The sequence below is a fragment of the Eulemur rufifrons genome, chromosome 15, assembly GCF_041146395.1.
Source record: "Eulemur rufifrons isolate Redbay chromosome 15, OSU_ERuf_1, whole genome shotgun sequence".
NCBI lineage: Eukaryota > Metazoa > Chordata > Mammalia > Primates > Lemuridae > Eulemur > Eulemur rufifrons.
Genome location: NC_090997.1, coordinates 77,644,147 through 77,663,272, shown reverse-complemented (window position 1 = coordinate 77,663,272; position 19,126 = coordinate 77,644,147). Strand labels below are relative to the sequence as shown.

Here is a 19,126-nt window from a genome sequence, read left to right as displayed (position 1 = left end):
TGCATTATATTTAACATTTATTGTTTTTGTTTCCTAAAGAACTCTAAGATAATTGTCTCCTTCTTATGTCACTGTTCCTTTATTTAATCTGAACTGTATTTTAAACAGATCATTGAAACATCTTTCTAAGTGTTATCCCTGCCTCAGACTTAACCTTCTTCCCAGCATCACCTGGGAACTTTCTAGAAATGCACATTAGCAGGTCCCTCCCAGACCTACCAGGCAGCCCTCTTCTCAGGTCCTGTGATTCATATACTCCCTAGAGTCTCTTTTGTGTCCACCTTCCTCCACTCCCATCATTGCTCATTTGAAGTTCTCAGGAAACTAAAAGTGAAAGCATCTTCACAAAATGTTTCAAATGTGTGTCAGAAGTTGCCAGATTATTTAAATTTCAACAATGTATCTTGACTTAATAGCTTTTGATGCTTTAGGTTTCCAAGGTTAGCCTTCAGTGGCAAATGGGATGCTCCAAAATAAAGTACCTTGTAGATAATTAGGTATTAAATGGATTTTTCCTTACTTTAAAGTCATCTATTCATCCTGACCTATGACATATTACTGTGAACTGACTGAACCTTTTTTTCTCTCATTAATCGCTTCTCAGCTCCAACTTTACCTGACTATGAAGGAGTTGATGCCTCTCTCAATGAAACTGCCACCACAATAACTGTATTGTTGAGACCAGCACAAGCCAAAGGAGCTCCTATCAGGTAAGATGGGAAAACTGCAGTAGTCCCCCCTTATCCAGGGGGGAAATGTCCAAAGACCCCCAGTGGATGCCTGAAACTGCAGGTAATACCAAACCCTATATATACTGTGCTGTGTTTTTCCTATACATGCACACCTATGATAAAGTTTAATTTATAAATTAGGCACAGTAAGAGATTAACAATAACTATCAATAAAAAAGAATAATTATAACTATATACTATAGTAAAAATTATATGAATGCGATTGCTCTCTCTCTCTCTCTCTCAGAATATCTTATTGTACTCTACTCACCTATCTTCAAACCAGGTTGACTATGGGTAATTGAAACCGTGGGTAATTGAAGCCACGGTATGAAAAACTGCAGATAAGAGGGGACTACTGTAATAGTTAAATAAAAAGTAGCCAGTTGGAGAAATGTTTTCTCATGGTTGGTTAACAGCTAATAAACTAGTTTATTTCTAAGAGACATTCATTTGGCAATTACTGGCAAGAAAGTTTCTTTTTTTCAGTTTAGTTTCTATTTATTCACTTTTCATTTGGATGAAGCCTACAGATAGACCTGAAGTTAAAGGCAAAATTCTATAAGGAAATTGTTGAGATATTCATGAACTGAACCATTCACCTTTCTGCGCTGTTTGATTTAAGACCGTTGCCCTTTTCTCCCCCTCTAGTCCCATTTCATTTCCCTTCCTCTGTTGCTGTCTGTGTTATAAGAGCTTTGAAGATATTTGTCAGAAATAGAAGGAGAAAATAACTCCTGTCCAGTGCAGTAAATCAGTTATGAATAATTTCATATGAGTGATTGAAAAATAGGAGCTTTGAGGAAATAAAAACAGAATAGTTATAACATATGAAGCCTGTGTGACCTTTTAATTCCTGAATTGTTCCTTGTCAAGAATTCTTAGTAAATATTAAAGTTTAATTTGCCATTTCCTTTAACTTTCCAATATTAAAATCTCTTTTATTACAGGACACCCCTCATCTTTCAAAAAATTGTGAGCCCTATTGTTTTTAGGGATTGAATCAAAGTATTTCAATTACTTTAATTTCTGCACATTTTTAATTAGATGAATGTCCAAAACTTAAACAAGTTTCCATTTGAAACTTGTAGATTTTGTCGACATTTTCTTATCAAATTTCTATTGAAAAATAAATCAGGGTACAGAAATCAGTGCAAGTATTTCACATTTGAATCATCTCAAGTTATTTACTTCACTTAAAAAATAAAATCAATCTTTATTCTATGTGTAAAATGAATACATTTGACCTTATAAGCACATATTAATCATTCAAATAATCTTATATCACTGGAAAAGAAAAAATATTTTTCCTAATTTAAAAAATATATTGATTAAAGGGCATAAGTCATAAAAGAAATCCTCAAGTTCCCTCCAGCTAAAAATCATGGGAATACCACACCAGAGAAAAAGAGAGATGGCTGAGTGTGTACTTGTAATATAAACACTTGTGAAGTACTGGCTACTTGAAAATTCAAAGTAAGTGTATAGTGCTATTCATGAATCAATGATCTCAGTGAATCTGATTGCTGATCCAAAGGAGAAAGAGAAAATGCCTACACTCAATATCTTTTTCTTTTGACAAGTAATCAGAGTCATTCACAGGTTCCTACCTGAGATAAAATTCGGTTCTGCTACTGCTGTTTAAATGAGCTACCAGGTACTTGCATTTATCTTTCAAGAGTTAGATATTTGAGTGAATTCAGCCTTACTTGGTGTAAGTTGTAAACACAGTGTATCATTATTATTATTATTGTTATTGTATAACTGTGCTATATAACTTACATTAACTCTTTATTCATTTAATCCATTTTTCCACAAACTCTGACTGATCATGTATTAAGAGCCAGCCACTATTCGAGGCATTGTAAATCAAAGATAAAATGACCAAACAAAACACCGACCCTGTGCCCAGATTTGTCTTAGACTATCAGAGGTGCCTGCAGCCTTGTAAATCCTTTGCTCATAGCTGGTGTTCAGGGGTTTTGCTGACTCAGTGAGTATATTACTGATAACACATTCTTAAATCAAGTCTTTTACTTTGTTACCTGAATCACATAATTTCTAATTACCAAGAACTAACTCATAGACTGAACTAATAATCATGCAAAAATAATCATTAATAATCATATTGTCTTTCTCCGAAACAGAAATACACCTCTCTGTATTTGTTGGCAAGACATTTGACCTTCCCTGGGATTGAGCCCAGTGGCTGAGAACTCCAAATTACACACTTTAGAAGATTAGTATGCAAAAAAAAAAAAAAAAGAAAGAAAGAAAAGAAAAAACTTCAGTCCTAGAATACTACAAGAAGAAATAATTTAATGATAATATAAACAAATTTTAAGTGAATTTACTACCAGGAAAAAATCTATTTTCCAACTGAGATTCTAATCCCCCACCAAGTCCATCTGTAGCCTTGTATGTTGACTTGCACAGCTCACCTACAGGTGGTTGCCACGGGGCAGGACCAGACTGATCTAGTCAGGCAGTTTGGCCTCAGATGAGCCTCCTTTTCTGTTTGAATCCTCCAGCCAGGTAGAGCTGTCTCTCTTTCCTCTGACCACATTCTTACCTTCCATCTCCCTACCGGCAAATGGAACCTTATCTTGAGGCTTATACATTTTATTTGATCCACTGTCCTGATTTCTTTGAGAATGACTACCCAGTTTGATGTAATAAATTTTCCTAGCACTGAATTTACAGTCTGGCATCTCAAATATCTCCGTCATTCCCTTCAGATATGTTTGAAACTATTTGTCCACTCAATTTTTCTATATTTATGTCAGCCTATCAGAATCTCTTCTCTGGTAATTGTTGGTGCCGTTCCACTGTGTTGTGGCCCTTCTCCCCACCAGGAGAGAAGCCAGACTTATTAATATTTAGCTCCCACCTAAACCTTCTAAGAGCATCCAAGAGTTAGTTTGTCCGCTGTCATAGGCCCTAAGTACTGGATTCTATCCTTTCCTGTTTTATAGCATGACTAGCCTCTGCCAGATTGCATTTCACCATCCGTTCATCCCACCTTCAGTGGAAATATATATTCTTTCTGCCTGGTCTTCCCAGTATCAAATTCCAGTTCCACAATCCTCTGTCATGGCAACTGGGAAATCTTTGTTATACGGAGTTTGTACATTTAGTTTAGTTGAGTTGCATTAAGAAAGCTAAATTTACCAATGTTGTCTATAAATTTGTTGATTCAATACCATTCTATATGTGCCAGGAGCTGAACTGGAGATTCAGAAGAGAAATCCACATAAGGCAATTTAGTATGTGGCCACGAGTAGGGGCAGTAGACTCAGGAATCAATGACTGGTAACAATGCAGTATGACAAGTGCAATGACGCAGTTAGAAAACATAGTGCTAGAGCTGAGTGTGGAAGGAGAGGTAGAAATTAGCTTGGCCAAGGGTCACTTTCACTGGTGGGGAGGGGGGTGTTGCTGAGAAGAGAAGGGACAGTGGGCCTTCCAAATGATAGCAACGGAAATGATGGGCTATGTATCATAGCATGGTGCCTTTAAGAACTGCAAGTAGTTCAAGTCATCTCGAGTGATGGGTCTGTGAGAGAAGTGACAGTAGCTGAGGCTGGAGAGATGAACAGAGGGAGAGTCTGTTTAGTGCCAGCCTAAAAACTGAAGGTGGCCACAGAAGGAATATAATCAGAAGTTACCATGAGTAATTTTGCATTTCTAGAGAGATCACTCTAATAGAAACATAGAGAATGTGCTGGGGTCAATCCAGACTGAAAGCTGCAATGGTCCTTGTGAGAAGCACTCATGGGCCACATTGAGAAAGTAGCAATGGCGACGCAGGCACAGCTGCTCCTGCTATACAGGGTTTAGATGGGAAGGATGTATAAGCTTGGTGGGAAGGGAGATGGAGTAGAGACTTCAGGTGAGAGAAAGGGGAAGCTTTTACTTTTAAAGTGGTAGCAGAGCAAAAACGAAGGGTTTTGTTTTTGTGAGGTTATTCAGTAATTTTAAAAAATTATTTTAGTATCGCTACCCCAAATCATAAAAAGTCATGCTCTCTATGGAATGGGGAGTTACTTTGTATATATTGTTCCTACCTTACCAATATTTCCAACAAATTTTACCTCCAAGAGATCATGGTGTTTACAGAAGAAATAATGGCCACAGTGGAAAATCCCATTGTAAATAATGCCACACTCACTTTCACCAACCGCTTGTCCTTCTGTTACCCATGAAGACTGCTTCCCTATGCTAATGTAACACATGTGCACTACAACCCTGGCAAGTGTGGTTCTTTGACAGAATTACTTTTGATTTTAAAAATCATTCTGAAGACTGAAAGTCGTTGCCTGACTTAACTAGAACTTTGAATCTCTTTACCAACTTTTTGAGATCTATCCTTACAACTGTCATCACTTGACAATCATTGCTATGACTCAAAATGAATATTTTCCACATTTAGAATCACTTTTCTAAAATGCACAATTTCTTTTTTTCTAAAAAGCTTCTTCATACATGTATTAAAATGCTAACCTGAGGAGATACAATTATAGATTATAATGCATAGGATGTCCCATTTACTAAGAGATTGACCCAGTATAACTATGTTTTCAAAAAAATGAAAATAAGAGCAGAATGTTATAAAAACAAACAATAGTTCCTCTGTAGTAACGCTCAGATTATTGTAAGGTGTAATAAATGAATGTGTATTTTATTTCAGTGTTTTCCAAATATTTTAGCATTTTAAGCCACAGAAAGGTACCCATTGTATGGTTACTTTATTTTGTGTGTAAAATCTAATTTTACATTTTAAAACATTAAGCAATATGTATTTAGTTAGGTAATTAGGATATAATCATGAAATTTGCAGTCAAAACCACCATTTGTTCCATAGTTAAATTAGGAAAAGAAATTATCTGATGTTCCAAGTTAAGTGATAGCTTAACAGAAATACAGATCAAAATATAGACATGATCTTTTCAAACATTGTATGTGAGGGGTCTTCCTTGGGTCACTCAGTCACATATACATAGCTTTAAATATTAGGGCAACCACCCTCATCCATCTGCAAAATAGTCTGTTTCATCACATAAATATAAAGAGACCAAATAGTTCTGATTTTCTTAACCATTGTTGTAACATAGAACTTACTTGAATTCCAAATAAAAATGCCTTGAAATTTAAGCAAAGATAGAAATAATTTTTGTCTCATTTTATGGGCAGAAAGGTTATATAGGCCAAGTTAAATCAATTAGAGGTTATTTTAATTTTATGTTCATTCTATACAATCATAGTAGGTAGATTTTTTTTTTCTAACATAAAGTAGGAGGAGATACGCCCTTTCTGTTAAATCTCCTTTCAAGCCTTTCGATGACTATGCCCCAGCCAACAGCTTGATTGTGACCTCATGAGAAACCCTCAGCTAAAACCACATTAGCTAAGCGATTCTCAAATCCCTGACCCACCAACACCATAAGATAACCCATGTTTGTTGCTTTCAGCCACAGAGTTTTGGCGTAATTTGTTATGCAGGAAAAGATACTACATCTACCCACATAGCTGAAATCTTCTCTTCCTTCAGATTTCGTTCAAAGGGTACTTTATCACATAGGCCTTTCTTGAGCACCCCGTATAAAACAGCATTCTCCATTCCCATCATTCCCTATTTCCCTTATCCTGCTTTATCTTTCTTCAGTGCACTTAGCCCTTCTTGACATATTATGTATTTGTTTTCTAAAATTTATGTTTTATTTTATTGGTAAATCCCCACTAGAATGAAAGCTTCGTGAGAACAGAGACTTTCACTACTACATTTATTATAGTAACCTCAGCACTTAAAATAATTCATGATATATAATAATCACTCAGTAAATATTTGGTGAATGAATGAATGGGCACTGGAGTTAAAAATATGATGGCTACTGTCTTTAGTGGGTTTATAATCTACTAAAGAAAAGATGTACACCTGAAAAAATACTACCACATAGTATTTGTGATGTGATGGAAGAAATGAGTATTGTAAGACAGCAATTCTTGGCCTTTTTTTCAACCCCAGCACTTCTAAGGATACCTTAATGGTTGGAGTCAGTGAGTTTGTGACATTATAATTGGTGTCATTGCATTAGGGACTAGATTGAGCAAGCATCCCATGTGATTATGACTTCTACCCCCATGTCATCCTTCAGCCATCTATCTACCCTTGAAAAATTATCTCCATTGGTTTAGAAGCCGGTATGAAATAGTCAGAGGCGGCTTCATGACAGAAGTAGAAAAACTAGATAAGGAGAAAGGAAGAAACTCTTGACACTATGTCTAGTGTATTTGGGTAACAAGGGGCATACCAGTGTCAAATGGATAATATATATCAAGAGGGAGTGAGAGTAACAATGGAGATTTAAGGGATATGGAAAGATACCGTCAACCCCAGTGTAAAGGGTATAGAGGTTGCTTTATGAAATGATGGAAGCAGTGGGAATGGAGAGAAATGGTATATTAAAAGGTATTATGAAGAGAAATTACAGGAGATAGAACTTGGTTAAAGACAGAACTTTTTAAAGGTAATGCCAGGATCTTGAGCTTTGTTGATCTTGGGCAAAAGGAAATCTTGTGAGAACTGGCTTATGTGTTTAAGGAGTGAAGAGAGAAGAGCAGGGACTTTGATGGTAACCAGTGATGATAACCTCTACTCTGTTATCATCAAAATGTTGGCAGTAGGCAGTACGAGCAATGGTAGCTGTGGGATCTTGGGGAGTCTGTTCATAAGAGGAATGGTAAAACATTGGAGCTGGGGAATTTCTCCTGAAGCTTTGGAGACTTTTTAGATAAAATCTGAGAAAGTTTATATGACATTGTATAATTTGTTATTTTGCTATCACCAAGAGGTTATCCAAGCTAAAACTATAACCAGATTCACAGAGGATTTACTTAGTAATGGGTTAAAAGAAATCCATGGCAGGCTATTACAGGTAATTTGGGGTTCAGCCCAAACATTTTAAGCATTAAATCAGGAAGTCTATCTGCCAGATGTATCATGTAATCTATTTTGAGCTAATGGCAAAATCCCCATATATGTTTTCTTACAGTCTTATAACTGAGGGAAAATTGTATGATGAGAAGTCATCATTTGGCCTCCCAAAAAACTAAAAATGACTACATACCAATGTTTACTGAAATTAGATTACAGACAATCCCCCAATTTACGATTATGGTTTAGTTTACAATTTTTTAACTTTACAATAGTGTGAAACCATCGCAATTTCAATATACTTCAAGTTTTGAATTTTGATATTATCTTAAGTTAGGGATATGTAGTACATGAGATATTCAACACTTTGTTATAAAACAGTCTTTGTGTCAGATGATTTTGACCAACTATAGAGTAATGTAAGTGTTCTAAGCACATTTAAGGTAGGCGAGGCTCAGCTGTAGTGGTCAGTAGGTTAGGTCTATTAATTGCATTTTGACTTAGGATATTTTCAACTTACGAGTTATTAGGCCATAACCCCATTGTAAGTCGAGAAGCATCTGTATAATATAGAGAAGTATGTCATTTTTAATATTTTAAATGTAAGGAAATCGCATTTTGAGTGTTGAATGAAGATTCATGATGCTAGTATGTTGATTTTAACTTAATTACAGAAATATTTTTAAATGTAATTAAAAGGAATGGGGAATACATGAAGTATGGGTAAAGTGATTAAAAATATTAAGATGGCTTTGGGATATTTTTAATTACGAGAGCACTAAGCTCAAATAATATTTAGATCTAGCTAGAGTTAAGTACCATTAGGTAATTAGACAACCACAAGAATGAAAAAGCACAGGCCCGTTTCATGTAATTAGTCAAATCACTTCTAATTTGATTTCCCATTTCTTATTTTCTGCCCTTTAATTAATTTGAATTGATAAATAAGAAAGTAACAAGGATAAAAACAAGTTCTCTAAACATGTGGTTGGAGAACCACCTCTCACATTGAACAATTAAGGAAAGATAGTTTCTTTTGAACATGAAGTTTATAATTTTTAGTCTGGGGCTTCGTCTCAATTCAGTGCGATCTTTCCCTGTAGTGACTTTGTTATTAGGTTATTAAGTATGAAATGTCTGATTCCTTAAGTATTAACAGTTGATATCTCTGACATTTCCTTTTGACACTTGTTTTATTTTTATTGTGAAGATACATCCTCAGTCTTGCAAACACACATTTTGGCTTGTGATTATCTTTCAAATTTTGTAAAACCATGGATGGATAAGTTAAAAATTCATGTTATTTTCGAATATGAGTTCCATCGTGGAACTGACGCAGGTCACACAGCTCGAAATATCAATAAAGTATTTGGGAAGGTTGTGGCTAATGAATGCACAGTACATCAATGGTTTGAGATGTTCCATTCTGATGATTTTAATCTTGAAAATGAGCCACATGGGCAACCTGAGACCAAGGTAGATGATGATGATCTGAAAGCTGTAGTGGAAGTGAATCCATCTCAATCTATATGTGAATTAACAGCAAGTTTCAAAGTTACTATTCCAATATTAGACCATTTAAAATAAATCGGCAAGGGATATAAATATAAGGTCCATGAGAGCTAGGACTTTTTTTCACCCCTCTATCCTAAGTGCCTACATGCTAGCTATTAAATATATAATATGAATGAATGAATTGACTCAAGGACACAGGAGGGAAGCTAATTGAGGAAATTCTTATTCAAAAAATTTTCAGGATTTTTGAGGTGAAAAATGTACATTCATGTAGAAACAAAAAGAATATCTTAAGTATGTCCTAACTAAGCAAAAACTCAGCAGAAAAGACAGAAACGATTTATTCATTCTGCAAATACTTATTTAAATGCCCATTACCCTATTTGAAACCACACTTGAACATAAAGTATGATGGCTGCTCTATCAGCTTGTAAAGGGAAGCATAGTTGGGGTTGAAAAATATCCAGAAACTGAGCTGTTATATTATGAAGACATTTCTCTCCTGGTAGGGGGTGGTAGTGGAGTTGGGAGAGGGATGGGGTATAGAGATCTAGTTATCTCCATCTACCTTTCTGTCTGTTGTCAGTCATTGCACAAAGAACATTTTAGAAATTATGCTTGGAAGCCAGTTTTCACAAGTCTTTCTGTATGTATGTGTCTTGGTCTGCTTGGGCTGCTATGACAAAATACTGGGTGGCTTAAATAAGAGACATTTATTCTCACAGCTCTAGAGGCTAGAAAGTTCAAAATCAAGGTGCTAGCTAATTTGGCTCTTGGTGAAGCCCCCTCATCTAAACCTAACTACTTTCCAAGGGCCACATCTCCAAATACTATCACATTGAGGGTTGAGGTTTTAACATGAAATTTGGGAGGGGAGGACACAAACATTCAATTTAAAACCATCTAGTACAAAATAGAGAAAGAAGAAAGTAAGACTAGTAGTGTAAGTTTTAACGAGAGCTCAATTTCTCTTGGACTCAGTTCCTCAATAGTAACAAAAATACAACATTTCTTCTATGATCATTCAAAGAATAAATGGATATTAGTAGGGAAAATAGGTATTATAAGATTAAAGTGCATGGTAATAGAATATTCATGTATATATATGTGCAAATAGTTTTCTTAATTTATATTCTTTATTAAAATATCCCCAGCTTATAAAATCGAAATGATTCATTTAATTGAGAATAATGCCAAATCTGAAAGTTTAGCCCAAGGTGTTGATTTTTATTTTCTGTGAAACCATACTCAAGGTTCTTTCCCAAAGAGCAGATTGCACCTTTTCTTCCTTCACTCCTCTCCAGCACTGGCAATTTGCTTTGCTCCTAATAGATCTGGAGAGACAAGCTGTCTTGCATGAAGTATCCTTAATTTGTAATGTAGAATCTATGTCAATTTAATAGAATTAGGTAAGATTGAATGTTGACTAGATTTTCTGGGTTTTTCTAGAGGTATGAGATAATTAATGAGGAATTTATTTTTAAGGATTAGGTTAAATGATTAACAAGGATGGGTAATTATCATTATTGTTCTCTAGGGGAAGAATGTAAGGTTTGTTTGGCGAGCATGGATGTGGGAGTTTATATGCATATGTGGATGTGTCCCCAGGATATGCAAATGTGTGACATACAAATATGGATTATAAATTAAAAATAAGACAAAAAAGGGCTAGATTTGCTTCACATAGCAGATGTCAGCTTTGTTCATTCTTTTCTTCTTTCTCTAGGGCTATGCTTATGTATTTCCTATATTTTAAAATTGACAAGTGCTTGCTCCATGGATGTCTCAGAAACCATGTATATTGTCAATAGCATTCTTAGCTCAGCAACCCAATTTGGCAGCAGGATAGAGAGTGATGCAGTAGACATAATTTGAAATAACCTCTACTTCTGCCTTAAGTCGCTTGCTCAAATTGCAATTTCTGACATTAATACAATGTCTGTCCTCTTTCTGAAGGAAAGGAGATGGATTCTACCCTATCAATTTCTTAGCAATATTTTGATGGAAAATGGGAACTTGAATATTTAGGAAAAAAAGAAAATCTTTAATTTATAAATTAAATTATAATTTAATTCTTTTAATCTATAAAGGTCTTTTGTTTATAAGGGTAATAGTTTATATCAAGTTAGAATTTTGTATTAGATTCTAAACTGTCTTAATTTTCATAGATGTAAATTCAGTCTCTCTCTCTCTCTTTCTCCTCGCTCCATACACACACACACACACACACACACACGCACACCCTCTTTCGTTTTAAAGCCTGTTAAAGACAATATTCTATTCCTGTTGAAGGTCCATTGAATAGTGCCTGTTTTTCCTATGTAGAAGGAGCGTATTTGTCACAGTCTCAAGAATCATTATGCAAACCCTCCACATAGCTTATTTATGTTCAATTTATGTAAACTACCATGATGCATTTTCCCATAATTTTCAGGAATTTTAAGCATATTTCTTTTAAATATTTTAATAATATATAAATTAATAATGTCAACTTTCCCAGGTATGCTTTACCTGAAAAAATTTTTAAAGAATTTCCTACAAAGGAAGAATATTAATATACCAGTTTCAGAAAGTGATTAAAAAATTAGTATTAGAAATCAGGGAAACCTTGAAAATTGCATTTTTTTCCCTCTCATAGCTATTGTAGAAAAGTTTTAAGACTTTTAAGAAAGGTATTAGAAGGCTTAGGTTGGAGATTTAATAGGCCAAATGCCATCTGTTTCTACAATTTGTAACATTTTATTAATAACAACTCCAGAAGAAGGAGGCAGTCTATTTCAGTGGCGAGGACAGATTTCTGTCCATCTGTGCCCGTATTGCCGCATGTCACTTGTACTTTAGATCTACATAGCTCTGAGCCAATGTAGATGCCGTGGCAAGGTCAAGAGGTGGAGAAGCCTGTCAGCACATTCTGTCTAGAAGGCTGTGACAACCACAAACTGGTGCTTCTAGCACCGCCCTGAGGCTCTCATTCTGTTGGACCTTGGAGCTGGGCCCTCCATAATACCAATTCAAAGGAAATGTTAACTTTAAACATTTAAAAATACCAGACAAAGAACTTAATCTATGATGTGTCTCTGGCTAATGTCAGGGTCCTTATTAATGTGGCTTATTCTTCAGTATTTTAAAATGTGAAGAGTTCTATGATGATTTTTTTTTTTTTTTTTTACCTTTTTCAAAACCCTAGTAACTGTTCTGGTGCTGGGGAGAGCAAAATCCATGTGCAATTCTATTTTGTTGCAAAATGGCTGCAAACATGAGTACTTTGGGTTAAGACTGGCTTTAAATGGTTTTAAATGTGGTATGTTAATAGTAAACCTTTTGTTCCTTTAAAAAAAAAACCTTAGTATCTTGAATCATTATATGTGTGCTTTTTTTTTTCTTTTTCCAAAAGTGCCTATCAGATTGTTGTGGAGGAGCTGCACCCACACCGCACCAAGAGAGAGGCTGGAGCCATGGAATGCTACCAGGTTCCTGTCACCTACCAAAATGCCATGAGCGGGGGTGCACCCTATTACTTTGCTGCGGAACTACCCCCAGGGAATCTACCTGAGCCTGCCCCATTCACAGTGGGTGACAACAGGACCTATCAAGGCTTTTGGAACCCCCCTTTGGCTCCGCGCAAAGGATACAACATCTATTTCCAGGCAATGAGTAGTGTGGAGAAGGTGAGCTTCCTCCAACATTGGCTTTTTCACTGTCCTTTGGAAAAGCTGGAGTCAAATTTTATAAATACTCAGTAGCATTTGTCAAGGAAAAAGAGAAAGAAAGAAAGACAGACAGACAGGAGAAGAAAACTGTTGTGTAGGGGGTGTTGTTTCTGTTCCCAACGGTGTGCACAGTTTTGAGCCTACTCCAGGGCTGAGGCTGCAGGCTGGTTCTATTTCACAGGACTCCTATTTCCTAGTAACTGCCTGTACTTGCTCCTTCTGCTGGGGAGGCCAGGGTAGCAATTGTGAGTAAAACGATTTGAAAAGGTGGGCGTGCTGCTGCCAGGACTCCACCCCCAGTAAATATCAGGCGTTGTTCTGTCTTCCTCTCTCAGTAGTGGCGCACTTCAAAAGATTAAATTTACTGCAGGATAAACAGAATGCGTGTTCCACAGCAGGCTAATAAACGCTTATAAACTTTTCAGGGTTTTCCAGCCAAATAGTAAATAACAGTAACAATCCTCTGATTACAAAGGAATAGGGCACCTGTGGTATAGCTGACAGAACCTAAACGGAAGGCAGCCTGGCGGTGACTGGCTGCTGGGCTATTACAGAAGCTGTTTCCCCAGCTGCCCCCTCCTTTTCCCATTTTGGACACAGTTGTTTTGAGCACTGCTGCTGATCCCAAATGAATATTGAACAGGAAAACACTACAGGATGTTAGAAACCACCAGTGGTTCCATATATGGGGAAACAGCCTGGTCTTTCGTGTCTCACGCTGTTCTCTTTGAGAGATTTTTCTCTTCTAAAACTTACTTTATTTATTTATTTATTTACTTACTTTTATTTAATTTTTGGCAGAGGGGAATAAAGAAAAAAAATGTTGAGAATAGAAACTTCCACAATTTAAAATCCAGTAGAATGACATTTTAATGGACTTGTAGTTATATAGGAAATTGCTGGGTTTGTGTAATTGAGTCCCTAAGGTGGGATATGATATACAATTGCATCAGTCGTATTATATCTTAGAATAGCTTAATGGGAAGACATCACAATCCATTTGCATTGAGAACCTTGGGTGTTGATTAGCTGCTTTTGAATGAAAGCTTTGTCTTTCTGCCTACCTATATGGCTGGCTTATAGACGGCAAAGAAAAATGCTGTAGCATCTTCTAAAATGTGCTCCAAAGTCAGAGGCTGCGCATGGTTGAAGATGCTCTTCTCTTCTAGTTTATTTCTGTATAACTGAGGGCCTTTAGAGGCAAGTCCAACACCCATTTCCTACCTATGTAGCCTTCCATACATACCCTGGTACAACTGAGCTACTCAAAACAAGAGAACACTATGGAAGTTATTCATCAGTTATGGGTATAAGGTAGCATAGAGGTAGGAAACCTAGTTTTGTGTTAAGATTTTCATCTTTAGAGAGGTGAAAACTTCCAAATTAACTTTTGTTATTTGATCTGTTGTATGAGAGGAGGGTTAATGAATGTCTGTTACTTATAAAGGATTTTCACTGGCACTCTTTAGAAGCTTTGATATAAATTTTCTCTTCCAATTGTTAATATATCTATCCTGTGGTTTAATCAAAGTACAGAATAGCAACAATGTATTTCACAGCTATCTTGGCAAAGAGTTTTTTAAAATTGCCGTGACTCCTGCCAGCAGAGGCGGGTAATGTCCATAGAGAGTTAACAGCAATTGCTTTTAGGAAATCAAAACCCCTTTGGGCTTTTATGGGAATGTGAAATAATCTCTTGGAGCTTACCATGAAGGCCTCAGGTCACAATTAAGTAATAGAAGTGTAAAATTTTATTTTTAATTACTAATTCTCCCTCAATGCTTTATTTTGTTTAATTTAAAAACAATAAATGCCCAAGAGGAAATTACAAAGAACTACTCAAGATGGAGTTAAAAATGTATCTTGAACACAAATAGCCTCTGTTTTGTTCATTGGCTTTGACACTTTTTCCAACCTCTTATGTATTTAAAGATATACACGGAATGAAGTAAGTCCTAGAGAAGTGAGGAGTGGGCCTGGATGCTTCTACTGGCAGGAGCATGTGTCTCCTACTACCGTTCTACAGCATTTAAAAATAATAATATTTTTCTTGTCATTTCCTACTTCTGCTTTCTCTACCCCCTCCCTCTCTAGCAAGAGGAGGAAAATAATCTATGCTGAGAAACAGTTAACTCCTAACAGCTAAATTAAAAGAAAGAAAAGAACAGATAAATTATACTACAACTGTGATATGGTGTTTTTGATGATCTTTCTAACTATTATCATTTAGCTCTTTAGTCATGCTAGGATCCAAATGAGAGTATATAATGTTCAGCTTTGGTCTGAGTCTACAGCTACCAGATGAAAATTAAATTTATATTTGGATCTGATATGTATTAGCTTTGCAAATATTCTTCTGATAGTTTAAAAAGTGCAATACATGTAAATAGAATGCTATACTACTTGCCACAAACTGGCCTATTTTATTGCAGGGAGAGAGATACCTACATCTTTAGAAAATACGGGAAATTTTTTTAACGTTCTTATTTTAGATTTTTAAAAAATTTCTCTGAGAGTCTATATTAAAAAATAAAGTCTCCTTAATACTGTAATTCTATTGCTTATAATCCTTTTTATGACCCCAAATTGAGCTTCATAATAGTTATAGTTTATGAAACAGGAAACATTATCTATACATTGACAATTGTCTTTCATTTTTACTCTATCAGGAAACTAAAACCCAGTGTGTACGAATTGCTACAAAAGGTAAGAAGTTTGCTTTTTTTTTTTTTTTAAACTCTATGCATGCCATCCCTCCCACCACCACCACCTTTCTAAAATGAAAGAGCTTTGTTCCCTGCTTCAGGGCTAATTAAATGTGGCATTTCTATTACACAGTTAGTTCTCTGATTCACTTGGGTGTTTTTAACAAGTAATGGGGTGCTACTTCCCATCCTCTAGTACTTGACTGAAGGAATCTTGTTGTGAGAATAGGAAGGATTTAGAAAACCTTAGGAGAGCTTATTTCTCCTTGCAGACACCGTTTAGTGTCTGCAAGGTCTTGTGCCGCTGATCAACCAATGTCTTTGGAAAAGCTCAGCAATAGCAGCTTAAAATAGCAAGTTACTTGTCTAAAAACTTCTGTTAACTTATCATGGTAGACAATCAAATGTAAAAAGAACCAAGCTAGTTCATGCAAATCTGAGATTATAGGGGTGGAGACTGATTGGTCTGTATCTTCATCTGTAGAGCAATTAGATTGAAGATAGTTTACCTTTTAAAAAAAAATATATTAACTAATGCCAAGAAATGAGATCTGTGATGGCTAATAGCCAGGGCAATTCCTGCTGACTCTGCATATTGTGGCTTAGTTGCCCGGGTTCTTTGACAAGAGAAAACATTTTAATCTTCGAATGAGTATTTAGAGTTCGGAGTGGAGGAGAGTCTCCCGCATTCTCTGTATTTATAATCATTCATTAAGGAGGTATTTGATGATGCCCACAACGGAGAGACAGCTACTTGGTGTATTCTAGCAAGAGAAATAAGAAAAAGCTGTCTGCACGCAGACATGGGCCTCCTCTCAGAATTGGTGCTCTGGGTGGTTTGCTGCCAGAATCAGCATCAGACCCACATTCATAAGCAGTAGTTGATTCATTTGAGGTAAAAATGAATGGCCATATTATCTTTGTGCTGGCATCGTTCCTTTCTTCATTTTTCTCCATCTAATCATCAATCTGCTCAATTAGCATTTGTGTTTTACTCTTGATTTGTAAAGTCAATAAAGAAAGACTTTCCTCTTGACTCATGCGAATAATAAAGAAGCTTTACAGAAGAAGAAAATATACTTGTTCAATTGAAATATTAAGATTCCTTGTGATGGTTAAAAAAATAAAGCGACCCTTAAGGAAGGAAAAGAGAAAATGTGCACAGGTGTATATAATTTATAAGCATTTATTTTATTTTTAAAGTTTAGCTTATATTATCAGAAATTAGTGTTGAACTTTTTAGAAGATAATGGCAGAAGGTGTTTAGGTGTATATTACCTATGCTTTTTCAAATTTAAAATAGAGTCAGAAAAGTAAAAGGGTCTCACATCATCATCTAAAAAAGTTCTTTAGATATAATTGTGGTACATTTCTATAATGAAGAAATGATAGCTATAAATGATTCTAACATTTAAAATTTTTGTACTCAGTTATTTCATTTTTTTGCTTTTGCATGAGTTGTTTAAGCATTATTTTGTTCCTCTTTCAATAGAAATAAACAGATGATGACAAACATCATGTGCTATTTAGACTGCTGGAGGGTTGAGATCATGGAAATTGATCTTACTATGTGGCAAAGAATAATTGTCAGAAATTCAGAAATAGTAAGAAAGAGTCCATTTGTGGATGTTCTTCTTTGTCTAATAATCTAGCCTTGCTGTACTTCTGGATCTCAGAAAGACAGTGTGGTAGATAACAAGAGAAGTGACTGTGGCCTTAGACTCTCTAAATTCAAATCCTGACTTTGCCCCTTACTCGTTCTTTAGCATTGGGCAAATTATGTACACCCTCATTCTCAAAATAAGAATCATAGAGTATATGTACACCTTACTATTATTGTGAGGATTAAAATAACATATATAGGAAGTGCTTGAATAGTGCTTAATGTATTGTAAATATTACATAAGTGTTAACTATTATCTTTTCATTATAATAATAATAATCTTGTGCCTTACCTCAGAAAGACATAATTTATGTTATACAGTTATGAAAGAAATTATGTACAAAAAAACTAAACTTTCATGATTGAAAATTCTTGGGGGAAAACTAAGGTGTTGATTTTCTTCATTGTTTCTGTCCAGATCTAATATATTTCTTTCTCTGAACATTTAGCATTTTTTCCACATTTTAAAAGCTACATTTATTAAAGTACTATCAACTTACTGCCTGACTACATTTTAAATGAAAACCATGCAACTATGGTCAACTTTGGTATGAAATTTTTCAATATGAAAATAAAAAGTTTCCTGGCAGGGCATTTTGAAGACATACTTAATAGCCAAAATGGCGTTAACCAGATTGGCTGAGAAGGGGCACGAAAGTACCTTCTGGTGAGAGGAATGGTTCAGTATTTCACAGGTGTATCCACAGGTAAAAATCTATGACACTGTATATTTAAAATGTGTGCACTTTATTGTTATAAATGTGTGTGTAGGTAGATATGTAAAGTATTTCTCCCATATAAAAAATAAAAATAAATACAACATTAAAAATTGCACGACCATAGGTAGAAATAACACTGAGCACATAGAGGAGTCTCTGGAGTTTGGAAGGCTGCCATTGCTGGCTTCGTTGCAGTTTTCCTTCCGTGGGACAAAATGGATCTTCACTCTCCAAGCCACTTTCAATGAGCAGGGTAACCCTGCCCAGGAATCTCTGGGCTGAATGGAAAACAGTCTAGAAAAGACCTTTCTCCATCCTGGACGACTCCCACGGACAAGCCTTGTGTTTCACCTGCCCCTCCCCCGGGCTCCCACCTTCACAGCCTCAGCTGTGAGTCTTGAACAGCTAGAACTTTCTTTTCCTAATCTCCTCCATATCTAGATCTAGTTTGTTGAAAAGAACTTAATTCTCTGGAAAACCTGGTGCCCTTCTAGAACACTTTCCAGTTTGCAGTGGCCTTTTATCACACAAAATTTCTGTTTGGGACATATGTAATAGTCCATTGCTTTCTATCACTTTTTTAAAACTTAACATGAATTCTTAGCTAAATTTGAAGCTGTGATTTAATAGTTTAATACGTCACTATGTGCCAGGGACAATACACAGTAAGAATCATGTTAGGGACAATAAATATCTTGTTGTACTGGTAATGGAATTTAAATGTAAGGTAGATGTTCCAGCTTTCATGTTTAATCAAACTAGTTTTACAGTACTAGTTAGAGTAATTCTGAAGAGTATTAGAACAATTTATATGTGAGTTAAGACAAATTTATTAACAACTAGAGTTCTTATTTATTTAAATGGGCATGTATATTGTGATATACATTTTACCTTCTAACATAGAATACTTTTTACCAAAGCTAAGACTTCATTTGATTCAATTAGAACACAGTTAGAAATATAATTCATAAAGTAATGTGAATTGAGTTAAATTTAATCCTAGTCTGTCTCTAGATCAGTTTTATTCAAATGAATTTTCTTCTGCTGCATTCTATGATAATGATTTTTTTTCACTCAAATGGCTACTAGCTCGGGTAAATAGAAAGATAGTTTAGCTCAAATTATCTTTTCAACGTAATCACAGCTATT

At 35.5% G+C, this 19,126-nt stretch overlaps 1 protein-coding gene across 6 annotated transcripts in view; it reads left to right on the top strand.

Annotated features, from left to right (window-relative positions):
* The window catches only part of PTPRK (protein tyrosine phosphatase receptor type K), a 509,148-nt gene that overhangs the window by 403,903 nt on the left and 86,119 nt on the right, over positions 1-19,126 (top strand). For all 6 annotated transcript variants that reach the window (XM_069488870.1, XM_069488869.1, XM_069488867.1 and 3 more), the window contains 3 exons: positions 605-710; positions 12,575-12,848; positions 15,560-15,596. In XM_069488870.1, coding sequence (XP_069344971.1) covers positions 605-710; positions 12,575-12,848; positions 15,560-15,596 — 417 coding nt within the window. The remainder of the gene's footprint in view (positions 1-604; positions 711-12,574; positions 12,849-15,559; positions 15,597-19,126) is intronic.